General features: G+C 41.1%; 1 protein-coding gene across 5 annotated transcripts in view; it reads right to left on the reverse strand.

Moving 5' to 3' along the window:
- The window catches only part of FYCO1 (FYVE and coiled-coil domain autophagy adaptor 1), an 82063-nt gene extending 59667 nt beyond the window's left edge, over window positions 1-22396 (reverse strand). For 2 of the 5 annotated variants that reach the window (XR_010922319.1, XM_067561742.1), the window contains exons 1-7: window positions 22298-22387; window positions 21345-21434; window positions 18678-19218; window positions 10152-10335; window positions 4728-4834; window positions 3262-3387; window positions 1165-1271 (exon numbers count right to left, since the gene is read on the reverse strand). Coding sequence is in view for 4 of the 5 variants with exons in the window: in XM_067561742.1 (XP_067417843.1) it covers window positions 1165-1271; window positions 3262-3387; window positions 4728-4834; window positions 10152-10206 (395 nt within the window). In the remaining variant the exon portion in view is untranslated. Of the gene's footprint in view, window positions 1-1164; window positions 1272-3261; window positions 3388-4727; window positions 4835-10151; window positions 10336-18677; window positions 19219-21344; window positions 21435-22297 lie in introns of all 5 variants that reach the window. The other 3 variants (XM_067561745.1, XM_067561743.1, XM_067561744.1) reach the window with 2 other exon arrangements.
- Between the last annotated feature and the right edge of the window lie 4827 nt (window positions 22397-27223).

The following is a 27223-nucleotide window of genomic DNA, read 5'->3' on the forward strand; positions in this document are numbered from 1 at the left end:
CATGGAGAAAACCTGCACAAAACATTTTTACTCTTGGCTCGGGCAGGCAACTAGAGATGGTGAAGCATTTGCCGTATAATGGATAATCACATTGATGTTCTACAAACATTTTTATTCTGGATGTGAGTAAATTGAATGCTGACGACAACGGATGACTGGTAGCTGCAGCCAGAATTAGAAACATTGAAAAGGAAGATAAAAACTGAAAGCTTTCCCACGAAAGCTCTGTGAATGTCCATCCTGATTTGCTAAACTCTTGCTATTCCAGTCTTTGGTTTTTCTTGACCAGAAAGAAAACATGTTAAATTGTACCACACTGGGTGATACTTAGTGGTGTACATAATTATCATTTAGGGCTCTGTGCACCACCCTCTAATTCGTCTCCACATATGAACCCAGATGTCCAGCACTTGTAAAGACTGAAACATTTAAGGTGTGTAAGTACAATGCACAAAACACCATATAGTTTTTAAATGTTCCAGACACAAAGCACTCTGCTACAAAAATCAGTTTGTAAGGCTCCCCAAGTTATAGATGCTAAACACGGATGTTTATTATTACTTTGCTCTGACCAACAAGTATAGAAAAGCAAAAAACTTGAACAAAAGAACAAGTCCTAGTGCAAGTGGTTGTGTTTTAAATTTCAACCAATTTCTTTCTTTTATAAAGGTGCCATATTGACAGCCTTGAAGACTACAGTACTTGGTCTTCAGAAATCATAAGAAGGGACAACAGCAAAGCAAGCTTCCACACAACCCTGCTAATTTGCCTCAACCCTCACTCCTCTGAAAGATGAAAGGGTAGTTTAGTTTCAATTCCCATTCGCTCCTGGACCCCTCTACGTAGAGTGCTAACAAAGGTGCAGACTAGGGCCAGTTGGAATGGTAGTTTGCAATATTGACCCTGATCAAAGAGGAACTGAGCTAGAACCAGTAACTCATTTCATATAGGCCACTGAACAGCTGAAATAATATTTACTGACCTAAGATGGGTATGAAACAGTGACCTAAATTATACAGGCTATATATCCTATTATCAACCCTCTGAGCCAAACACATGAAAGGTTTTCCATTTATTTCACAGGGCACTGAATCAGTCCCATGTTTCATTGTTTGTTTGTCTCCAGATATCTCCCATGCATCACAACGGTACCTATGTATTTACCTTGTTACTTTGGTATTCATAAAACATTGTTGCAAGGTGTCTGCCAGCCTTTGGTGTACTAAAGAGTAACGTATAAATGCTCTTCCTTTACCAAGAGATGTTCTCAGCTGGGAAAAACAAGCCACATGAAAATAACTTTAGACACCAATTATAAACATATATAAGTGGCACACTGATAAGCTAGATGTTAATGTTTCTGTGTACATATGCAGAGTACACGTATAGCAATTGGGCTGTTAGAAATGATATTAGGGGTAAACCTGAGAGACACCCTCCCCAAATATCTTAATAAGGGACTCCTCTGACTTCTGCTGTTTCATTTAAAAAACAGAACACCTGACAAACATGTTACCTAAAACAGCTGACTGATTTTTTTTTTTTAAATCAAACTGCAAGTCAACAAAATGATTTAAAAAAAATTATTCCACTTGCAAACCTTTGTGGCTACATAGAAATTGAAACAGGAAATGTCTTATACAGTCAAACCATAAAAAATACATAAAGCTACATTTACTATGAAATTAAAAAACATAAAACATATTTTTGAATGCTGAAACTTAAGGACATCTTACACAGATTAAAAAAAAAAAAGCACAGAAATCTTAAGGCAGATAAGGAAGAGATTGGTATCAGTTGGACAGAGAGGTGACAGAATTTATAACTAGTTATGTCTCTGTTGTCAAACCAAAGTTCAAGTACAAGTACCACAGGAATGGAAAAAGCAATGCACCAAATGAGTTCACCGGAGGAAGTTCTTGTCTGGCTGTACAAGTGGAGGTTGAAGGTTTCTGGTGTCTCTACCCCTCTCACCTGTGCAGCCAAACAAGATGCATCAGAATCTGGTGTTCAGCTAGTTGTACAATACAAATACACTGGAGTTTTCATTTAAAGGACCAAAGGGAAGAAGGTGAATTGTGAGCTGAAAGAGGAGATTGGAGAAAGAGGGGTTGAAGAAATGTTTCATACCCCAAAGCCAAAAGAGAAAGCTGGGTGGGAAGAGGAGGTTCCCCTGAAACCAAATGGAAGACTGAAGGAAGGGGATGAGGAGAAGGAAGTGGGACGGGGAACACAGGGCTAGTTGGCTAGTGGCAGTCATGCTAGCTTCATGGCTGGCTCTCTGATCATGCAGGGAAGCTGCATGATAATAGCAGCCAAAGCTGCTGTCAGGAAGTCCTGACAGAATAGATGAAAACTTCTTTATCAACAAGTGCAGCCTGTGAATAAAATAACCTGGGAGTCATCAAAACCAGATATCAGGACAACAATCAGCATAGCCAACAACAGTGCTCCACTTACCCACACAAAATCCTAGTCAAGTGATTTAAATTTACTCTAATGACTCAGAAAGGCTCAACATTAAAAACTGCTTGCAGTACTTACCTCACTGACTAACAGATTTAGAGATTAAGGTTTGCTACTCTGCTGATATTGGATTTAGGTTTTATTACTGTGTTACTTACTAACATGTTCTTTGCTTTAGCCCAATCAGAACCATTTCACTGTATGTCCTTCCATGTCCGCTCACCTCAGGCGATAATCATCATAATCCTCCACAGTCATATGATATTTTATATCTCCAAGCATTAACTGAGTAGAGACCTGAGACCAAATTCTGTGCTCAGCGACCCCCCATTCAAGCCCACTGACCAATCGGAAAGTGACAAGAACGGTAGAACTTGGCTCTTTTTTCCTTTTGCATTGGATCAAATCTCTCCAAACAAAGACCCTCCCAACTATTCATCAAATGTTTTCTTCTTCTTCTTCTTTTTTTTTTTTTTTTTTTTTAAGTGTAACTGATAACCCAATGTGTTTTAAAATAATTCAGGGCTAGACTGAGGTCCATGGGACTACATCTGTGAGGAAGAGCACACCAGCACGAGTAAGGATTGTGCAATCTAGCTCTAAGAAATGTGATGAACAACAGACATCACTTACCTTTTGGTTTTACATTCTGCAAAGAGGAAAAAGTCCCATTCCTTCCCCTAAGTTCAAGAAGAGGCATCACAGAACTTTTCTTTTGAGTTCTGTAGCTCTCCCAATGGACGTGCCAAAACATGAACTGCCTATCATGATGACTGATCAATGTCATTTACTTACCTCTGAAATAGACTTGACAAAGCGGATCCCATCATTAGCTCCTTTGACTTTAGCCAGACAGTCGCAGAAGTAATCCCAGTAGTCTTTTCTGTTTCCCAGCAGTGTGGTCTTTTCTTTCTGGTCAAACTTCAAAAGGAATGAACACTTAGAAAAATGTAAGACAATGAAACATATACAAAGATTCTATGTTTCTCTCCCATTGATATTCACATTTGCAGCTATTCATTTTAAAATTAACAGGAGATGTTCATGTGCATCAACAAAGGGAACAGACATTATATTATATCAATACAATTTGACGGATTTAAATGCTAGTCTACTGTTCAAAAGAGAAATGTAAACCATCAGCTTAATTAAAGAATAGCCATTCAAATCTATTCAGAACGGTGTAAACTGATCACTGGAATTCACAGCACTTCCAATACGAATACACTGCACTCACATAGGACAAGACACTAAAGATATGGTACTGAAAAATAGGTACATAAATCCACGCAGCTCACAATAAACTCAACATGAATCTCAAACTGCTTTACAAAGATGGGTATGCACTATTATCACCATTTTACAGACCAACCGAGGCACAGACTGGTTAAGTGACTTTTCCAGAGTCACAAGCTGAGCCATTGGCAGACTCATGAAATGAATTCATGGAGCAGAGAACTGTGGAGCCAATGACTCAGAACATGACTAAGCAGACTTAAGTATAGCTGTAGCCTCCCTGGTCCTAGGAAATTAGAGAGACAAGCTGGGTGAGGTAATAGCTTTTATTGGACCAACTTCTGTTGGTGAGAGAGACAAGCTTTTGAGCCACACAGAGCTCTTCAGCATGTCTCTCTCACTAACAGAAGTTGGTCCAATCAGAGATATTACCTCACCCACCCTGTCTCTCTAAGCAAACTGAAGGTACTCACAGCAAAGTAACTTTTTCTTTTTTCTTGATTTTTGATATAGGAAAAAACCCAAACTTTTCAATTAAAAAACCCCTACTTTTTGTATTATATTTTCAATGTTATAAAACTATTTTTCACAGCAAAGTCATGTCCAGAAAAAAACTATATATTATACAGGTAATTACATTTATGAAATAATTATTTTTCCCTTAAAACATGTCATCATTTTTATTACCAGAGCGTCTATGATAATGTAAAATGGAATGTTTCAAAGTCAAATTATAAAAGCTCCTCCATACAATGCAAAATTCCTTGCATTCTCAGAAGCAACCTACTAGTTATGATACACTGCATTTTCATATAAACATATAAACTTTATTTTGCAATAGGTGTAATACATATTGACACACATGTGAGCCCAATAACTAAAAGGAAAGAGGTCTTGTACGGTAGTCATTTCAATACATTCTGATTTTTTTTTATTAATAGCTAGATTAAATAATGAACCTTAAAGAGACGAGAACAATAGGGATGAAGGAAAGTCCAGCTCTCACATATGTTTGTGACACTTACCTGTAAAAGGTATTCAAGCTTGTAAGAAAACTTTTGCAAGCTGATGCTGTCGTCTGTGATTGGTTCCCCTCCCTCTTTAAATTCTTTGTTTAACTCTGTCACAGCATCTTTAAAACAAGACACTAGAATAAGTAACTAAAGACAGACAATGTTTGAGGTTGAATACACAAACATTTTGAAATAAATAAATGGCCTGTCTCTTTATTTTGTGTGTGTATTCACTTTTTCAGCCAGTGTTTTAATGACAGTGCAGGATCTTGCTGATAGGCTCATTGTACCAGGCTGTGCAAAAGAAAACCTACAGTTTAAGTTGTATCAATCGTTCTATTTTTTTCTACCCTGTTAAAAATAATTATATTGTAAACCCGGCTCCCTAGAAACCCATAGCACTGGAGCAAACCAACTGTGAAATGTTGAAGAGCCCCATCAATTGCTTTTATTAGAGAAAAGAGAAAAATATTTTTTCAATTTGCATATATACCTCCATGCACAGGGCAATGAGAATTCTGATGGAAAGGCTGGAGAGTGTAAGTTGCTGAAGAGGATCAGTAACATAAGAACAGTTCTTCGATCGGCATGTTTATTCTGGAAGTTTCAGAGTGTATTTAGTTTACAATACAAAAATGCAAATAAATAGACTAATCCTGTAATAATTAGGTGTGGGACTCTGCGGTCTCCAAGGGGACTCTGCCATCTCAAAGGCCTACTCTTCTGACTAGAACGATAAGTTGCTGATTTTATAGTTTTATAGTTTTCTGTATTCCCTCTGAGTGCCTGATTGGGCTTTAGGTCTCCATCTCTCCTTCATTACTAGAGCTGAACAAATACTTGATTTGTTGGTTTGGGGCCAAACCAAAACAATAATTTAAAAATTCAGTTTGTTCTGAACCCAACTGGTAGTTTTTAGATTTTCTTCACCAAAACGAAAAATTAAAAAAAAAAAATTGTTTTAGATAAAAATCGAATAAAATGAAAAACCAGAATGTAACAATTTGTTTTTTTGGTTTTTTGTTTCATTCTGTTTTGGGGGTGTTTTTTGATCCAAAACGTAATTTATTCAGTATTCTGTTTGGGGCAGTTTTTATCCTTTTTTATTGTTTTTTTTTTTAAATAAATATAGCTAAATTTCAAAATGTAATGTTTCAAAATGAAAAGTTAAAATATTTATTTTCAAAATGGATTTTTTAAAAAAATATTCCATTTTTTTGAGCTGAAACTATTTGCCAAATTCATAGCTTGTGAATAGTTTCAGAGCCCTGGTAAATATATTATTTGTTGAAAATTTTTTGTCCTTGGTAAATATATTATTTGTTGAAAATTTTTTTGCCCTTGGTAAATATATTATTTGTTGAAAAATTTTTGCCCAGCTTTATTCATTACTACATAAAATCCATGGAGGGAACAAAATCCCTTCTTACTGGAAATCAGGTGGGGTCTCTATGCTATGCCAGAGAGAGAGTTAGAGTTCTAGCTCTGGCATACAGTACAGCTTTTCCATTTATTTCATATGAGACATGAACCCAAAGCCTGGACCTTTTGTGCTCATTAAAGATCCCTCACACTTTTCTCAAGTGAGATAATCATAGAAATGAAGGGCTGGAAGGGATCCTGAGAGGTCATCAAGTTCAACCTTCTGAGGGGACCAAGTAAACCTAGATTATCCCCGACAGGTGTTTGTCCAACCTGTTCTTATAACAATGGAGATTCCACAACCTCTCTTGGAAGCCTATTCTGGAGCTTAACTCCCCTTATACCTAGAGAGTTTTTCCTAATATCTAACCTAAATCTAACCTAAATCTCCCTTGCTGCAGATAACAGCCTTTAACTATTTAAAGACTGGTATCAGGTCCCCCTCAATCTTTTCTCAAAACTAAACATGACCATTTTTTTTAACCTTTCCTCATAGAGCAGGTTTTCTAAACCTTTTTTCATTTTTGTTGCTCTCTTTGGACTTTCTCCAATTTGTCCACATCTTTCCTAAAGTGTGGTGCCCAGAACTGGACATAGTACCCCAGCTGAGATCTTATCAGTGTCAAGTAGAACAGGACAATTACCTCCTGAGTCTTAAATACAACATTTATGTTAATACACCCCAGAATGAGATTAATCATTTTTGCAGCTGCATCACATTGTTGACTCTTACTCAATTTGTGATCCACTATAACCCCCAAATCCTTTTCAGCAGTACTACCATCTAGCCAGTTATTCTCTATTTTGTAGTTGTGCATTTGATTTTTCCTTCTTAAGTGAAGTACTCTGCACTTGTCTTTATTTTGAATACTAATTATATCCTCCAAAGTGCTTGTAATCTCACCCAATTTGGTGCTCACCTGCAGATTTTACAAGCATACCCTCCACTCTAATAACCAAGTCATTAATGAAACTATTGAATGGTATTGGACCCAGGACTGACCCCTGCAGGACCCACTAGATATACTCTCCCAGTTTAACAGCGAACCATGGATAATTACTACTCTTTGAGTACAGTCTTTCAACCAGTTGTGCACCCACCGTATAATGATTTCATCTAGACTGCATTTCCATAGTTTGTTTATGAGAATAATCTGTGGGACTTTGTCAAAAGCCTTACTAAAATCAAATTTATCACATCTACAGCTTCGTCCCTATCCACTAAGCCCGTAACACTGTCAAAGACTGAGCCCATAACACTGTTTGGAATGATTTGTTCTTAACAAATCCATGCTAGCTAGTCCTTATAAACCTATTATCCTCCAGATGCTTACGAACTGATTGTTTACTAATTTGTTCCAGTATTTTTCCAGTTATTGAAGTTAGGCTGATTGTTCTATAATTCCCAGGTCCTCTTTGTTCCCCTGTTTAATGATCGGTACTATGATTGCCCTTCTTCAGTCTTCTGGACCATCAGACTTCCAAAATTTCAAGAAGATAATGGCTAACAACTCCAACATTGCTTCAGCTAGTTCCTTAGATACCCTAGGATGAATTTCATCAGGCCCTGCAGACTTGAATACATCTAGCTTAACTAAATATTCTTTAACCTGTTCTTCCCCTATTTTGGCTTGCATTCCTTCCCCCTTGTTAATATTAATTGCATTTAGTATCTGATCATCATTAACCTTTCTAGTGAAGGCTGAAGGAAGATAGGTATTAAACATCTCAGCTTTCTTGATGTCATCAGTTAGTGTCTCGTACTCCCCACTAAGCAGAGGAACTACATTTGCCTTTGTCTTTCTCTTGCTCCTAATATACTTATAGAACCATTTCTTATTGCCTTTTCTGTCCCTTACTAGGTGTAAATCATTTTGTGCCTTAGTCTTTCTGATTTTGTTCCTACACCTGAGTGCTATTCTTTTATACTCCTTAGCAATTTGTCCAGGTTTCCACATTTTATAGGATTCCTTTTTTATTTTCAGGACATTTAAGAGCTCCTGATGAAGCCATGCTGGCTTCCTACTATTCTTACTATCTTTCAGGATAGTTTACACTTGTGCCTTGAATACTGTCTCCTTGAGAAACCATCAGCTCTTCTGAACTCCTCATTCCCTTAGAGCTTCTTCCCATGGGACCTTACCTATCAGTTCTCTGAGTTTGTTAAAGTCTGCTTTTTTGAAGTCCACTGTCTTTATTCTGCTGCTTTCACTCCTTTTCCTCAGAATCATGAAATCAATCATTTCATGATCACTTTCACCCAAATTGCCTTCCACCTTCAGATTCACTACCAATTCAGAATCAATTTAAAATGGCTGTACCCCTGGTCAGGGCCGGTGCAATCGCTAGGCAAACTAGGCAGTTGCTTAGAGTGGCAAAATTTGGGGAGTGGCAAAAAACTGAACAAACTATTCATGAAACTACATAAGTAAACAAACAGGCTTCAGCTTTGGGAATGAAAGGTCAATGGGAATGTACAATCAGTATCATAATATTCTCTCTTTTTCCATGTAAAATAAATCTGTAATTATAAATGCAGAATTTTTATTCATACTAATGCACAATATTCATTTTAGAAAGTTAATTTGGGGAGGAAGGGGGGTAGGAGTGCAAGGCTGAAGGTTTGCCTAGGGCGCCTAATACTCTTGCACTGGCTCTGCCCCTGGTTACTTCCTCTACTTCCTGAAGCAAAAAGTTGTCCCCCAGTACATTTCAAGAACTCGAATGTCCAGATTGATTAATGCCATCTTTCCTAGCTAAATCTCCTCCTGTAGTTTCTTAAATTTGTCAAAGATTTTGCCTTTCTTCCTTCACCAATTAAATATTTACCTTTTTAATCTGAAAAAGAAGGGGGGAGGGAAAAAGGACTTTTGGAGAAGGAAGCAATGACGGGGAAAGGAACAGTTCTAATATATCAGAAACTGGAACCCATCTGTTCCATCATCTTGTCCTGTTCCCCTTGAGATGTCAAAAACAACAGTGGCTGGAGATGCTTCTTTTAATTACAGAAATAAATAAAACAAACATTAAATTTCACCTCAGTTGCAGCTGTTGACCATTTCAACAGTCACAGAAACAAAAAGCAATACGGTTCTTTGCACTTTCTGTTTTAGGAGCCAATCTGCTGGATGAACATTAGTGAATTAAGGCTTGACAACATCTGTGAGGCACGTGACTGTCCTCATTTTCAGATGAGGAAACCGAGAGACAGGAATACTGGCCACTGATTTAAGGTGCTTCAGTTTTTGGAAGCCACACTTGGGCTTGTCGTGGGTCCTTGGTACTTATGAAAATTAAGCCCGTAGGTGGGCATACAAAACCACTGACCAGTTTTGAACATTTTGGCCTAAGTATCTTGCTCAATTCTACACAGGAAATCTGTGGCAAAACTGGAAAAAGAACAATTGTCTCCTCACTGATCTGTGCCTTATCCATAAGACCATATTTCCTGGATCTTCCTCCTCATGCCCATGTTTGATCACCAAGGAAAAATCCCCACTCATCTTCCTTCCTGTTCTTCCCCCCCCCATGGAGACCTATCAGCACTGTTTGCAGTACAGTACTGTGAACAAGATATTTGTCTTAGCGAATAATAACCCATCTCGTACATTAAAAAAAGAAAAAAAAGGGTAAAAAGAAATCAGACCTGATCTTCCCGTCACTCTCACACTCCACTTATTTACAGCAGTATAGCTCTGATGACTTCAGTGGAGTTACTCCGGACTAGTGAGTGAGAGACGAACCCAACCCGCTGTTTACAGAGAGAGTAGATCCTAACCAGAGAGAGTTTTTCCTTCTTTGTAAAATAGATATAACTTAAGATCCTACAAAAAGGTTCAGCAAATTGTATGTAACATTTGAAATCAGGGTCACATCCATACAGAACAGTACACAATGTCCTGTTACAAATGCCATACACAAATATCAGACAACACTCTGCCCGCCTCCACTTCAATTAAAGCATGAGGAATGCAGCCCCAGCCTACAGAATGAATCTGCCAATGGGCACCATACCTTGCAAATCTCTGATAATCCTCTGTAGCTGGCCTTCTCCGCTGGTTGCTGCCATCACGAAAACCAAAGGAGGTGCAAGACTGCACTGTTAAACTTTTCGCCCCACTAGAAAAAAGAGCAGAGTTCACATCCTTGACGACCATTCAGTTGGTGGTGATTAGTCTCCTTTGTGGCATCTGGAATTCTGAAAGAAGAAAATCTATTTACACATAATCTGGTACAAACAGAGTGCACACACACATACTTTACTGTGGTGTTTTGGATTTTTAAATCACATTTCATACTGTTTTCACAGTGAAGGGTTTTTGTTTTTCTAGTAACCCTGGCCTACTATTTTCTTTTAGATTTAACCTTCCCTGTGTTGTCCCCCCCTGGCATTTTCATATTTAGCAAATCGATTTTGACAAATTTTCATTCCCCCGTTGGAGCCACGACACAAGCTAGTGTCACTATCCAGTCCAAGCTAGGATTCTATATAGCTAATCCTCTGCTCCAGCATGAAGTTCCGATAACACGAGTGTCCCGACAGCTCTATGCCACACCTTTTCTATATGTAATACAGAACAAGCAAAGCAAATTTCCTTCACTCCAGAAAGCAGCAGACTTACTAGCCAGAACACCAAGAACGACCCTTAGTGTCCTAGAATGAATACGGTCTGATTCTCTACTCTGGGATTGGCAAATATTTCCATTCTGATATGGTCAATTCTTTGATTTACTTGAGTCCCAAACCTCCAGATTGTTTTTAAAACAACCTGGTCTCCTCCCCCTCTTCTTCTTAACTCACAGTTTCCAATACCACATTATTTTAAGGTATGTTACAGCATCCCTGGCTAGTACACTAAAGTTTGGGCATTTTGACTGTTCCTATTCAGGTTTCTGCCCCAGTCACAATGGCAATTCATAATAAATAATAAAAACAACAACAACCTTTGAGCAGCACTTTTCATCCACAGATTTCAAAATACTCGATAAAGGTGGACAAACATTCAGAGCCAAATTTTCAAGTGCTTGGTGTTTACAAATGGGGGCAAATTTTCAAAAGAGTTCAGCTCCCATCAAGACACCTAATCAGGACAAGATTTTCAAAAGCTCTGGGCACCCAGCAGCTCCCGTTGTGACACTTATTGCCACATTTCAAAAGAGCTCAGCACCAAAATGCTGAGTCTGTTGAAAATTCAGCCCCACTTGTATGTGTTTTAATATATATAAACCTGTTGGGTTATTTTATTGTAACTGCGATGATCACAGGCACTAGCTTGAGAATATTAAATAACTGCACACTTCCATGCTTTAAATAACTACATAGACACACTCCAGGGGGTTTTGGGGTGAGACTGGATGAGTCATGGAGGAGATATTTTAAATCTTGTGTGTCCATGTGCTGCTTGGTTGAGTGCCTGTCATGACCACATCGTTGGTCGTTTTGACACAATTAAAATAAACCTTAACAAACAGACTGACAGACAAATAAATAAAAGCTAAAATTGCTCTCTCAAGTGCACTACTCTTAATACCCAAATTTAGTCCATGTGCTGTTGTCCACTGCCATGCTCTGATGTCTATTAGTCGTGTTATTAGGCTCTACTAGATTTCCCTGTCCCAAGGAACACACTTGTTGTTGTGAAGTCCCCAGCACACACATGCTGCTATATAAATAATTCAATAACAATTATATTCAGAGTACACATATACCATGGCAATTTAAAAGCAGCCCTTATTCTCAAGGCAACACACTGGCTGCAATGCCAACAATAAAAAAATAGAGCTGGATCTTCAGCGGGTGTAAACAGGAATAGTTGCACTTATGGAGCCAACTTACACCTGTTGAGATTCTGGAACTCTGGTGGCAATCAGGAGTAACAACCTTGAATTCACCAGAGTTATGCCAGCAAAAGTTAATGTAAGTCTGAACAGAACCAGCTCCTCCTTTCTTTTGATATGGTCAAAAAGAGAATAACCCTTATCTTTAGCCTCAGATCGTAATGATTCCTACCCTAATTATGCCTAGGGGCTGCATACTCTGCATCGCAGTGTGTCTTGGTCACACGTTGAGTTTGGTTACGGTCAACAAGATGATAAAGCCTCTTGTTCTAGAGATGCTATCCCATATCCTATAACAAACACCCTCGTCACCAGGTGGGGATTATGGTTGTGCTGCTGGGGTGGAAGGTGCTGCTGTGGGTAGTCAGTGCCCCCTCAGCAGCGTACTATAGTGCACCCATTGAATTGGGAGGCTACATCCACCCCATGCACTGAGCACCCTTCCCGGTTTCCCAGGACAGCCTCCTCAAAAAAGGGACGATCCTGGGAAAACCTGAACAGGTGGCAGCCCTAGTCCACTCTCCTGTCCCTACGCCAGAGTCAGGCTTAATCACAACTCTGGTCTCCGAAAGCATGAAGGCCCTATGAGACCATCATCCACAGCAGCACAAACCTCTCCAAAGACGGTGCAGAACAGAGGGTTTGCATTATGACCCTGCACCCGCTACTCTGCAACAGCCTAGCAGAGGACAGTGCAATCTGTAATAGGATAGCATCGTGGCTGCATTCAGTTGCGCTAAGTGGGGCTCCAGGAGGCACTGTGCCTATAAGACTCCTGGCTCAGAGAGGCTTCTGCAGGGTCGAAGGAAGATGTTGTGGAGTTGTAGTTCATCCCCACCTATGCTTTGCCCACTCCAGAGATATATTTGGTTTTGGGTCTCTTCTGCTCACAGAAGCAGAGGGGATGATTCAATCCTGGCATATTTTGCAAGGAAAGATTATATTTAAATTGCTTCTGCCTAGTTCCCTATCTATAAAATGAGGATAATAGTACTTCCCTTCCACAGTGGGGTGTTGTGCGAATAAATACACTAAAGAATGTGAAACACCCAGGTGCCAAGGGGCCATCAAAGCAACTACAATAGATTTTAAGGTCAGAAGGACTTTTACGATCATCTAATCTGATCTTCTGCATTACACAGGCTATAGTATTTCATCCAGATTCTCACATCCTGTTGTTTAGGATACAACCCACCCATACCTCACCCCTGTCTTGTTGCAGAAGTGTACAATTATCTGAAATGGGCAGCAATTGTGGGATCAGTGAAATATTAATAGTTAATAACTATTAATGACCTGCACAACCTGCTTTGGTCACTTCAGCATGTACGCAAAACTCTGAGCTAGCTCCTAGCTAACAACACTGACGTTAATAGAAACAATGGAACTAAACTCATTTGTACCATCTGAAAATCTGGCATGTGATTTTCAAAGACGGATGTAAAGAACCTCATTGCTCTCTCCATACACTCACGCGGCTGTGCCCACTGAGTGTGGGAGGAGGTCACATTTCTTCTCATCCCTTTTTAAGTACAAGTACAAGTGGGTGATTAAATCTACTTTGTAGGGGAAAAGAGCCGTGAGATTAAACGAGGAAAAAGATGGGCATCAGTCCAGACTTGTCTACTGGAGAGAAAAAGATTTACCCCAAAGGGAAATTAAACAAAATAATAAAGAAGAGCAATGATTACAGGTCATTTAGAGTTTAGTTACACTGTAGCTATGGAAATTCACAGTATATTTTTATGGCAAAACCATGCTCTGAAGACAGCACCTTTATTCTCCTTCTCCCCAAATACCTCCTGCAAAAGATCAATGACATGATAGATAGCTACATAAATTATGCAGGATGGACTGCTTTCATTACACAATGTTGTTAAACCCCTTGGACAAAATGCATTGCTAGTGTATCCACTGAAGTATCCTAAGCCAACATTATTACATAGTCTATGCTTTGGCCATAGAGCAGCACAGGAGCAGGGGTACCTCACCACACATTCCTTGCCAATATTACAAAACCTTTAAGTATTCAACACTTACAATTCAACATCAGGTTATGACAGCACCCCGTATGGGAATAACAGGCTCCTGAAGATATTCTAGGGCCCAATGCTACTCCCCCTACTCCTGCAGTCCCATTGATTTTTAAAGGTCCTACTCCCTTGAATAAAATGAGCAATATTTGTCCCATAATAGAAGACAGTGACCACTAATTGCTAAATGCACTTTTGGAGGGTGACAAAAGAAACCTAGAGACTGCTGCATAAACAAACTAACAGCAGGTATACATGAGTAAACTACTAGAAATGCAGAAGAGTCACTGAACAGAAATCCCAGCTGCTATGTAGATATACCCAAGGCCAGAATATATATGTATATATATACATATACACAGATATATATATATATACACACCCCAAGGCTCCACGTTCCTGGAGCTATTTTAGAGATGGAGGTCAGGCTATAAAGATACCTAGCTAGAAAGATAAAATATATGGCCCACATTTTTAAGTGCCTAGTGATTTGGGATGCCCAACCTGAAACACCTTATAGGGGCTTGATTTTCAAAGTCTGGGTGCTCGGCCCCTTCTGAAAATCAGGCCCCTTTCAGATGTCTAAAGTTGGGCTCCAAAAAATTGAGGCACCCAAAATCATTAGTCACTTTTGAGATTCTGGGCTTATTCCCTTGTGCCTGACTGCGAGGAACCTCGCGTACTTTGGGATATTTTAAAACAACAGAATGAGCACTAATAAATATTAATAACCATTGTCTCTGTTTAGGAAAACTGTCCTTATTATGATTTTTACTGAAATATTTCCTCTTTCCATACTCTGGGCCTCCAAAAATCCCTTATGATCCAATGAATTTCAATGGTGCTGAAAGGGAGGGCTCCTTATTTATAGTTTTCAAATATTGGCAGATGGGCTCTTAGAACTATCTGTATGTAGCGTTACATCACCTATATCATCAGGATGATGGCAGCGGGCAGGACATTATGGGCCCTAGCCCTTACTCCTGATGTTATACAGAACACCCAATGAAATCAGTACCAAATGACTGTGAAAAGATTACAGATTTGGGCCCTGCACGTGTAAACCCATCCCAGACTGTGAGTGTGGCTGGTAGAAGGCAGTAGAATTAAATCAAGAATGGACAGATATGCAGAGAAATCCAGAGCTGTTCGCACTGAGTGAGTCATGCCATCACAAGGGCTAGGAGATGAGCACCCCTCATGTTCCTCTTTCCTCCCTCCACAGCTCCATAAGTTTGTGGTGCCGTCCCAGGAAGTACTGACTGAGTGATCCCACAGTACCCTGTTTTACAGTAGAGGGCCTGTTTTGGCCCTCCATTTTGTTTGTTTGGGTTGCAAAATGAGTAACTTAAAAAGTAATTTGGATATGGAATATCTACAAGCACGATATAAAACTGGTTACCACTTAATCCTTTTTTGAACAGACTGACACAGAGATGTGAGCCTGTATTAAGCCAGCCTGATCCTGTTGTTCATTGTGATACTGATTCAGTTTGTCAGCTGTCAAAGGGAAAGTTGCTTTTGATAAACTAAGCAGGTTCTGCTGCTGCCGCTCATCATTACATATCCCTTGCACTTTGCAGCAATAAGTGACCTTACCCTGGTGCCTATATACTGCGGTGACTGGCATTCTATTTAGATTAGACAAACAGATGGCAACCACAGCATACTGCGATGACTAAAAAGATAAAAATCAAAGAGAAGAATATAAGATGTAGGTAAGATTGTGTGTGTAGCAAAAGTCTGTAAAAGTTCCAGCTGAACAAATCATATTAGATACCCTCGTTTAGCAACCAAATTTTAGATCGTGTAAACATCTCCCCATGCCTGAGTTTTGCAGAACCTAATTAATTATTTCATGGAAACTATCATCTTTTTTGGGTTATATTTTGAAAAAGTTGTTGTGATATAAATTATTCATCTGCAGTTTTTGCAACCTAAAAACCAGCTGAGTTAGTGCAGCAGATTCTAAAAATGAAATTGACTAGTAACAAAAGTGGAACTGCAAGAACTGATCTATTTTCATGGTCCAAGAAACCAGAAATGTAAATAGTAAATAATAGTGAAAATTACACTGGATTTGAAAAATTCTCTCCATTTTAATCAACTAAGGAGTATGAGCAATAAGGCTGGGAGGTTCATAAATTTTTACCCAACAGTGTTCCCTTAAAAAAATGCTGTCCACTTAAAAATCTAATAAATAAATAAAAAAGAAATTAAAAAAAGAAGTTAAAAGTAGTTTTAGGTACTACCTTGCCCTGGAGTATCCCTACCAAATTCTGTACTTTTACAATAACATTTACTTGCATTTTTAATAGACTTCTCTCCTGAGTTGTTGTGTTAGGCCCTGATCCTGAAAAAGATTTCTTTATGTGAGTAAGACTTTGCACCATAGGCCAGATTCCCATTTACACTAAGGTGCCTTACACTGCCTGTGAGGTGTACAAAATGTACTGCACCCACTTTAAGGCTGCTTTACATTGTCAGAGTTGTATATAAAGAGGCATCTGTATAAATAAAATTTAGGTTTCATGGCTGACTATAAAGAAGAAAATGTGAAACTGACGATACACACAGCACTCTCAAGTGCATAAAGTAAACAAACTGAAACATGAAAATTTACTTTTTCTCTAATCTTTTTTCAGTCAGAGTAATCTTAGGTGTTTCTGTTGTTAAAAGTAAGTAATGTTTTCCCTAGCAGAACTATGATTTTTAAAGGTGTCCCTTTAAGGATTTCTGGAAAACTGCAAGGATATCTTGCACATAGTAATACATTTGTGTAATTAAACATTTTTCTTAAATCTGTTCACTTTGAAACTACAAATGCCCCTACAAGAGAGATGATCTTCTCTACAGCATAGTCTGCTTATGTATATTCAGAACTAAAGAACACACTTACAGTACAATTCACTGGGAGCTGAGATGTTATACTGACAATATAAATTCAATTTTTGTGCACTAAAAGTTAATCACAATCTATTGCCAATACATGCTCTAGAATCGAAACGGTGGGTCTGATACTTCAGATTTATACCAGTGTGAGAGGAGTAACTTAAGATAGTCAATGGACTGACATGGCTGTTAAAACAGCATGAGAGGAGAATCAGGCACTGATTTCCCAATATATTCTTCAAAGTGCAATGAATTCACCAGCCCTTTCTTCTTTTTAACATACAGCATAACTCCACCACATGCCAGCTGGCCACAATAAGGTGTCTCTAGTCAAGAGGAATGCAAAGTGCATGCCAATAAAAACAGATAATTTCATAAAAGTATCACTTTTTTATTCCTGCCTATACCTTTTTATACCAGGGCCCAGCCCAGGCTGCAACCTGCATTACGGGAAGGGGCCCGTGTTAAAAGTTTGTACTGGGCCCGAAAAAATTATGCTTGGGCCCTGTGTGCAACAGAAGTAAACAACAGTGGGAGTGATGCAATTTAACCTCCTGACATTCTGGAGGGAGACCACACTGTCCTTGTGCAGACAGAACTTTCACTGTTGCTCACAGATTTGCCCACAAAGGGACCAGGCTGAATATTTTACATGTCAGCATTTTATAAATCTAGGGTGGGGGAGGATTGGTGTGCACATTTTCTACAAATGTTCACACAACTTTGCTCCTTCGGGCAATTTGCAAAACTGTCATCTGAGAAGATCATGGACAACTGAAGCCAAGTTTAGACTTTTGGAAAAACACAGAACTTTTTCTCTTTGGGCGAAAGATCGATACTGTTATTATTTCTGCTTTCACGGGCATGTGAAAAACTTCCCTGCCCTAAAGATCTTCCAATCCAAATATCGGCATAAGTATTTTACTGCTACCGAGAGGGCATCACAGGCGACAAAAAGGGAGCAAGACTCATCAGTGTGAACAAGGGGACAGAGAGGGTGGCAGAAGAGTTGGCAGTGATAGAAAAGCGACGAGGGCAGGAAGGCAGTTGAAAGCAGGGGCGCTTTGACGCGGCACCCTGCACCTTGCATGACAAGTGAGTGGGTGACACAGCTGCGAGCTCGTTCCTTCGGCTTCCCGAAAAGGGTTTTAAAGCCGGGCCGCGTGGAGAAGCGACGGCTTGTTGTCAGCTGCTCCGCCAGATCAGCCGTGTGTTGGTGGCTGGCCGGGCAGAACGGAACCCCAACCTGTTGTTACAGGGCGCAGCTGCGGAGACTTGCCGGGGAAGAAGACGATCCCGCCCCGCCCCCCGGCCAACTTGGGAAAGTTACAAACAGGGAGAAAAACCAGGGAGCCGCCCGGCCCGGCCCGGCCCGGCCCTTTGCTGCAGCTGACACAGGAGCGGGGCAGAGCGAGGGCAGCCGACGGCCCCGTGATCGTGTTGCAAAAATTAAGGCATTTCTTTCACAAGCCATGGGGGGGAGGGGCTCTCTGGGCACTTGCAGGTCGGCCGGCAATAGGCGACGGCGACCCCTCCCCCAGCGCAGTTAGCCAAGACACCCCCAGCCGCCTCGGCAGCAAGTCGAAATGAAACAAAGTTTCTCCGTCTGCAGCGTCCCGGCCCGTCCCGCACAGAGCGGAGCCGCCCGGCCCCCGCGCGCGCGCCCCTCTGCTGCCTCGCGCAGCCCTCAGCCAGGCCACTACTCGGTGGGGGAGGGGAAGGGGGATAATAAGTACATTCCACGGGGGGTGGGGGGGGGGGGGGAGAAGTACATTACCTCCGCCTAGGCAGCCATTACGTAGGGATACCTGATTGAGGCCAGGTTTTTACTACAGCTCCCAGGATTCCTCTGGCCTACAACTCCCAGCATTCTCTTGTCCCGGCGGCTCTTTAACCCTTTCCTATCGCCTGGCCGCAGGCAGTGGCCGCATTGATGCTAAGCCCCGCCCACCCCCAGCTCTGCCCGAAGCACTTTACAACGTGGGGTGAACACCATTCCCCCCTCCCCCCATTGAAAGCAGATGGGGCCTGAGGAGGCGAAGGGACTTGTCACCCAGCCGGTCAGTGGCAAAGCTGGGAATAGATCTGTGCTCTAGCCACTGGACCGCACTGTCTTCTTTACGGCCAGCCTTCATGAGCTCCATGTCTCTGTCTTTCCTCTCTCCTGTTAAATGTCCTGTGATTATAATGATTATTTAGTAGTATCACTATAGCACCTAGACACCGTGGCCATGGACCAGAGCTCCTTTGTGTTAAGTGTGGCGCAGACAGAGCCAGACCAAGGTCTCCCTCCGCAAAGAGTTCACAGCTTGCAGTGCCTGCAGAGAGAGAATGAGAAAATGCTACTGAGGTCGTATATAAAACAAGGCCAGCAAAGATGACTGTCATGATAGATGTGACCAAATAGTCCCTTCTAGCCTTAAACTCTATCAATGAACACTCTAGATAAGTCAAAAAGTGAAATGAACAAGTCTAACATGTCTTATGTAGGTGATAGATCAATAAATCTTGAGGATTAGCCTTCTTACCTAAGCTGAATTGAAGTTTATTTTTATCTCAAGAAAATGGTATTGAGTTAATGCATGCTTTCCCCCCCCCCCCCCCCCATTCCAGAGGACAAAGCAGACTCTGAATGGCCTTTAACTTGCCTTGTTGCTTAATAGACACAGCTGAGTTCCCTTACCACCGAGAAGTAAAAGGTATTTCCATAATACGGACTTCTGCACGTTATTACATATCACTGAGTTTTAAGGGAAATGTGTTGGAGTAAATTGACTTACACATAAAGAAAGCGCATATACTTATTTAGAAAACACTAGATTTTTGATTATGGTTTCTTCAGCAAAGGATTAGTATGTGTGACTGGAATATTTGCTTGAAAATTGATTAAATCAGATATGTAAAGAACAGGCAGCTTCATATTGAAACTTACACTTAGCAAGTGCCTGGAAAGGTTGAAAGGGGACTTTCAGAATGGGGAAAACTTTAATAATAATAACAAGTTCCAGGGGGGTAGCCATGTTAGTCTGTTTTCAGCACAACAAGGAGAGTTCTGTGGCACCTACAAATTTCGGAAGTGGGTTTCTGCCCATGAAAGCTTATGCCCAAATAAATTTGTTAGTCTTTAAGGTGCCATAGAACTTTCGTTGTTTTAATAATAATTGCTATTTAAGTTATTTGTATTACTGCAGCTCCTAGAGATCTTAGCCAAGATCATCGACCCATTGTGCTTGGAACTGTAGGTAGAAATGATTTAAAAATCCACTTTTTAAGGATTTTTCATAATTTCTCTTAAAGTATCTGTATCCAGATACTTCACTTCCTAAATCAGGTACCACTCCCACTGAAGTCAAAGAAAGTTTTGTCAGAGTAAGGACCACAATTTTTGGCCTTGACTTTGCTAATTACCTAAATTATTTGCATTTAAAACAAAGATTTGTTCATTATGAATGACATTCAGCCTCATTCAGAAAATCAGCACAAGATCTATATATTAGTTAAATGCTACATAAGCCCTATTTTGAAGGCTTAAGTGGGAAGGAAGTGATACATAGGTCTTGTTCTGCACAGGAGTGAATTTCATCCTCTGAACTCACCAACTCCTCCAATTTGATCCTACAATGAAGGCAATACTGAATCTGTTACCTCAGAATCATTATCAAGCTAATAGATGGTGAATAGGGCTGGTCGAAAAATTTTTGTTGAACCTTTTTTGATGGAAAATGGCACTTGGACTACATGGACATTTGTGCAGGAAAAGCTGAGGAAGAATCCAAACACCAAAATATTTTTGTTTTTAAAACAAATTTTAAATTGAAAAATTTCTTTGATTTTTTTTTTTTTTTTAAACATGAAAACACCTAGTTAGCAAAGACATAGGGAAACTTTCCCATAGACCCAGCATTTCCAAAGCATTTTTCCTTTGTAGATTTATACTGCTTTTGTGTTAAGAATTGCCTTAATCTATTTTCACATACAGCCAATGAAGCCCTTTTTTCATAGCTGCTGACTTTTGATTTTGCCAGGGGGTGCCCTACACTGCACCTCAAAGCCCCTCCTCTGCTCCACCCCCAAGGCCCCACCCATGATGAGGCTGCGCTCCTGCTTCGCCCCCGAGGCCCTGCCCCTACTCCACACTAACACTGCATCATGTAGCTACCATCCCCATTTAATGGGCAGGGAAACTGAGGCACAGATAGCAGAAGGTACTTGAATTCCCTCCCCACAAGACTATACCCTGCATCCATGGCAGAGCAGGGAATAAAGCCCAGGAGTCCTGCCTCCCAGCCCCCTTGCTCTAACCATTAGACACCACTCCCCACCCAGAGCAGCAAATAGAACCCAGGAGTCCAGAACCCCAGCCCCATACTTTACTCCATTCCTTGGCCCCTCCCTCCTCCTCCTCCTCTCTTAACCCCAAGAGCCAAGCTGGGGCCCGTCTCACCTGACAGAGCTTCCAATATTTGGGGACTTTCATGGCGGGTGGCAGTGGTTAAGGAGTGGAGGGATCCCAAGCGGGAGGTCTGTGACACAGCTGTGAGGAGGATGGAATGCAGTGTGGGAAGACAAAAGTGATGAGGGACCTACAGAATAGAGTGAAATCAATCACCCCCCAGGTCCCAGTCGCATCTAGTGGCATTTGCCTCACGTTCCCAGGCCAAAGCTGCTTCCAAATCCCAGGTGAGTTCAGGGTGTGAACCACCCATCAACCCCAGAGACGGCCCAGTGGGCTTGGTCCTGTTGTCATGACCCTGATGCTAGTGAAGTCACTCCTGATTTATATCAGGCTGAGCGAGTGGGGAATCAGCCCCAGTGGCACGAGTGGAGTCACTCCTGATTTACACCAGGCAGGAGCAAGATCAGAATTATCATGCTGGGTTCTGGATTAATCCCTGCCTTGAGTGTGTATTGGGGTCCTCCTGCACCCTGGCAGGGGCATGTACATGCCAAAACAAGGCCCAGGGCAGCAGAGAAGCAGTCCCCACAAACCCAGGCTGTGGCCGGGTCAGGACTCCAGGGTTCTGTTCCTGAGCTGTTGGGCAGGGAGTGGGGTCTAATGGGTTAGAATGGATGGGGAGGGCTGCCTGCCTGCCTGCAGGTCAGGACTCCTGGGTTCTGTCCCCAGGCTGGGAGGGGGAGTGAAGTGTAATGGGCTAGAGCAGGAGGACTGAGGAGTTTAGAATAGTTGGGCTGGATAAATGGAGGAGGACAGGGTGTAGCAGAGGCTGGCTCAGGAGCACCCCCTCTCCCACTAGGGCTGTGCCCAGCTGGTGCAGCCTGAATTGCCCTGCCAGGCTTCTGTTGGAGCCAGATGTCCTCTCTGGTCTTGGCATCCCACACGGCTTCCCCAGGCAGGGGCAGCTGGACCTCCAGGACTTATGCTCTCCCACACCTAACCTGGTTCTGCTGGGGCCCAGTGGAGTTGGGTCAACTCCATGCAGGCAGGACTGAGCTAAATGCAACAACAATTAAGAGAGTTAAGCTGCTCCTAATCCTGTTTGGTAACCCCGGAGCCTTCTGATCTGCTGCGCTGTGCAGAGCCGGGGGTGGGAAAGACGATATCAGGATGTCCCTCTCTCCTCGCCTGTGCACCCACCAGCCTCTGGCTCAGGCTTGATTGTTGCCAGCTGCTGTCTAAATGATGAGTTTCAGGATGGTGAGTGCTCTGGTTAAAGAGACGGCGTGCCAATACACTCAGTCTACTCAGTGCTACTTGAAAAAGTGATTGAAAATGTGTTACTTTTTGGGCACATGCAGGAATCAGTCCAAGGTTCATAGCAGTGTGCAAACAAACAATGCCAGGGCTGAGCACACTACAGCAACACATGTTTGTGGCCGAATGTTAAGGATCCATGCTTTCCTGAAGAGCAGTGCAGATCCCTCCTGCCTCCCCAGCCAGTCCATGGCATTGGGGCTTCCCCCCCAACTTTCCCCATGTGGCCAGGGGTGGAGGGGCGGGCTCTTCCCCACCTGGTGCTTCTACCTGGCCAGGGCCACCACTACACCTCACCCACCCTACCTGGCTCTGCTGCTGGGAGTCGGAAAAATTAGAACACCCCATCTCAGCCACCAGGGCCAGTGCTTCTGTCACACACACCCCCCTCAAGGCTTTTTTTTGTTGTTGCTGCTGCTAACAAAAGGAAGGTGGGTGGCTGGCCCGCCCTCCTTGTTAGCACCTGAATGAAGCCCCCCTGACTGCTGCTGCAGCAGCCCTAACCAGGGCTGATGTCTGATTCAATTCAGCCCTTGCAGAGCAGGGGCGGTGCGGTCCAGAACAGTGGTTAGCTAAGCTGATGGGCCGGCAGGGCAGAAGGCTGAGTGAGCCAGCTGTTCCTTGCAGCAGCTGTTTGGGGGAAAGGGAAAAAGGCAGATAGGAGAATGCCAACAGCTAATTACCCCAGTGGGTGCAGAGCATCCATAATTTTTTTTCAGGGGAGGGGGGTTAATGAGTTCCCTCAACACTCATGGAGTTGGCACCTCTGCCCTTTTTACCCTCATGCTACTCTCCAGATTGCTTGAGTATCAGTGGCACAACTCTCAGGTATCATTCACTACACCCATGTGAGTCACTGCTCACACAAATGAATAGAGGGAAATCCGAGTGTGGCTTCAAGGCCTTTGGCCCTGCCTATTATCTCAAAGAGTTTTCATTTTGCATTTCTGGTTTATAAAACTACTGGTGAAGACTAATAAAGTAATTTAGCCAATTATATGCAAATTACCAATGGAAATGCAGCTGTAGCACTTACCTCACCAATCTACACTTAGCAGTGCATACCTTTGCTCAGATGGGTAGCACTTCTTTGGATCTATCATGAATTTGTACTTTCTTGTGGAGATAAGATTCCTCCGAGCTTTGATACAGTTGTCCAGGTGATGCCTCTCCATGTCCTGGTACAATGATATAAAAATGTCTCTTGTCTACCATCTTTCCTTCCTCTCTCTAATAGTGCACAAGAATGTTTATTTCCTGGCTTATCACTTCTACTTTCATACTGCAGCATTCTTAGCTATGAACATTCTATATGAAAAGCACCACAACCTCAAGTATAGCTATATGGTATGAATGTGGCTAAATATGAAAGAGTATTTTATTGGAATGAACAAGCTCTATATTTACAATAGAAATACATTAAGTAAACTTTTACACAATTGTATGTAATTTAGAATTATCAGTAAATTTCTAGGATACAATATAGCTTTTAGGCCCTTGAAGCAATCACAGCTGTTCATTAGGGTTGCTAAGGTTTATGTTCCTCTTATTTTCATATGTAGCTATTTTTAAGTGCAATATAAAATCCCCTCTAGTACTTCCTATGGGCTGTTCTCACATTAACTGATAGCTTATCTATATTAGATATACAAGGTGGGTGCGGTAATATCTTTTATTGGATCAACTTCTGCTGGTGAGAGAGACAAGCTTTCGAGCTTACACAGAACTCTTCCTCTTCTCTATGTGGTATTCTACTATCTGTTTACACAGAGAAGTTGGAATATTTTATATTTATATCTTTCTGAAATGTTGCAATGTAACACTGTTTCTTAAAATTCAGAACCCTAACACAAAAAACCCCCACCAAAACAGAGAGAGACAAAGCAGGCTGCTCCCTAAAGCACGGCGCTACAACTCAACCCACCTTGCTTTAGGCTGGCTGGCTGCAGACCGATTACTCAAACAAGGCCCAGATAGCACACTTGCCTTCTTGACCCCCTAGCCTGCAAGCAGGATGAGGAAACCCTTACATACTTAAAGTGATAGTTTCTAATTTAACACAGTTTTCAATATACTGCAGTATGCCCTTCCATTTTGTCTCTTGCGTGTGTTGTGATCCTTCAGGTTGCACCTATCAGGTTACATTCGTTTTCAGATATTCTGAACCAAATTCAGCAATGGTCAATGGAATTCTGCCTACTTCACACCAGGCTCTCTTTCTTCAATAGTCCATAAGTAAGAAATTTCTTATGAGGCAACTTAGGTGCTTATTTAAAAATAAGTAGAAGAGAGGAAAAACCTAAGTGTGGGGTTGGGGCATGATATGCATTGTTATTCCTGATTTTAACTATTTTGGTTTTGGTTTCAAACTGCTAAGGACTGTATTATGGAGTCCCATCTTTCCAATCTTACAAAAATTTTCAAGATTTTGAAAATTTTCCCATCCTGATTCAGGATGAAAAGTCAAAATCTCAAGAATATTCATTTACATAAAATCTGGGGAAAAAATTGCATCAGGTCAATTGAAGTGTTTCATTTTGATAATTTCAATATCTTTTGTTTCAATTTTAACTTTTTTTTTACATTTTTAAAACTATATATTAACTTAAACTATTAACCAAAAAAATTGCTTCAAAATCAAAAAATGGAACTTTTCATTTAGAAAAATGACAGCACTGAACTTCTCAAAATTCTTTTCTTCAAAGTTTTTTCAAAATGGAAAATTAGTCAAAGCCAATCCTTCTTTTCCCACACATAGCTTTGATTTTAACAATCAACATTTTCTAACAAAGTTTCATTGAAAAATTCCTGATCAGCTCTACTCAATGTTACTTTTCAGATAAAGATACGTGTGACAGATACAGGACAACGCCTCCAACTGTGGAACCCTGCTGCAGTCAAAGTTCGACACATAGAGCAGCTTCTGGATCAAGTGCCTCTGTGGTAACTTGACAACGTATCAGACATCATGACAAAAAGTGCATATTTCAAATCACAGGATATGACCCATCCATCTAAGTTTTTTGCAGATAATCTACCTTCATTGTCTCTAAACACTGCTATTTTATTTGTTGCCTGGATTGCCTATGTTTCAAGTTTGAAAACTGACCCTTGAACATAAACAATGGGCCTAACCTTGCTCCCGCTGAAGTCAGTAGCAAAACTACCATTGACTGCAAATAGAGAACAAGCAGGCCCCAAAACTCAGCACTGTACTATACTTTGCAAAATGAAGACTAACAGCAGTAGGAAGCTAAACTATGTACAATGGTTTTATAGGCCATATTCTTCTTATTATTTATAATACATTTATGTATAGGAAGGCAGTGTGGCCTAGTGGATAGTGCACTGGACTGGGATTCAGGAGAGCTCTGTTCAAGTCCTGGCTCTGTCATTAATCTGTGGGGGTGACGTTGGGCAAGTCATGTCCCCACTCTGTGCCTCAGTTTCTCCATCTATACAATGGGGGTAATGATACTAACCTCCTTGTAAAGCATTTTGCAAAAAGTGTTATATAAGAGCTAGATATTTTATATTATTGTAGCACCTAAGAACTCCAGTTGCAAATCAGGGCCCCAATGAGGTTGCTTGCTGTACAGTCAAGTAACAAAAAAGAGAGCTCCTGCCCAAGAGAGCTCCCAATCCCATGACAAACTGCAAATATTTCAGATTCAATTTTAATAGGAATTAATCAAAAATAGTGAACAAGAAATGTAATATGTTAGTCTACATTTGCAAGATTTTTTTTTTTTTTTTTTTTTTACATACTCCACTTTCAGACATACAGATATCCTCATCAAAACACACTCAGGTTAAAATCAAAACAAATTTAACTAAACTGTTTAAAACAAAACACACAAATAAAAATACCCCAATAAAAATACCAAAACCCCCCAAATCAACCCACATGGTTAATCTTAGCCCTTTATTATATTGCTCGACCTTATACAGGATATGAAATAAAACTAGAAGAAGAATTATAGAGGCTGTCTCATAGAACCTGTGATAGTTAAGTATTCTAAACCTTTGAACAATGCAGATACACAGGACCTTATTTTACTTTTGTTTACATTGCTGTAGCTTTGTTGAAGTCAATGGAGGTATTCCCGGGGGTACTCCTGAACCAGTCCCATTGTCCTTTGGGTAGTTTTCATCTTCATAGCTGAAGGAATTTTTGCTCTGATCTAAAGTCTATTGAAGTCAGTGGAAAGAGTCCCATTGATTTTAGTGTTTTTTTAATGAGTCCTTGTGGCTGAAATCCTCCACCACAAGCCAAGATACCTCAGCTCAAGACAACTGAAAGGCTTATCGTCCCCAAACTGTTAGCTGTACTGAAAGGTAAACTCACTCATGTTTAATGGGATGAGTGGATTCCCCCAAAGTAGCTCAAATCAGGGGTGGAAAGATTGAGAATTTAGTTCTGGTATCTGAATTCAAGCATAGACTAAAAAGGTACAGTGAAACTTTTCTTAAAACAAACACCCAAGGGACCAGCAGAATCTGTTGCCTACTAAAGGTCAATTTTAACTGCAGATCAGACTAAATTTTACACAAGGGAGCACTCTAAAGTGGTTGTCTAGGAAAGAGGGCTGCAAATGAAATCAAGAACT

This window comes from Emydura macquarii, unplaced genomic scaffold (assembly GCF_026122565.2).
Source record: "Emydura macquarii macquarii isolate MOO-44397 ecotype Brisbane River unplaced genomic scaffold, CSIRO-AGI_Emac_v2 contig_2422, whole genome shotgun sequence".
Classification (NCBI taxonomy): Eukaryota; Metazoa; Chordata; order Testudines; family Chelidae; genus Emydura; species Emydura macquarii.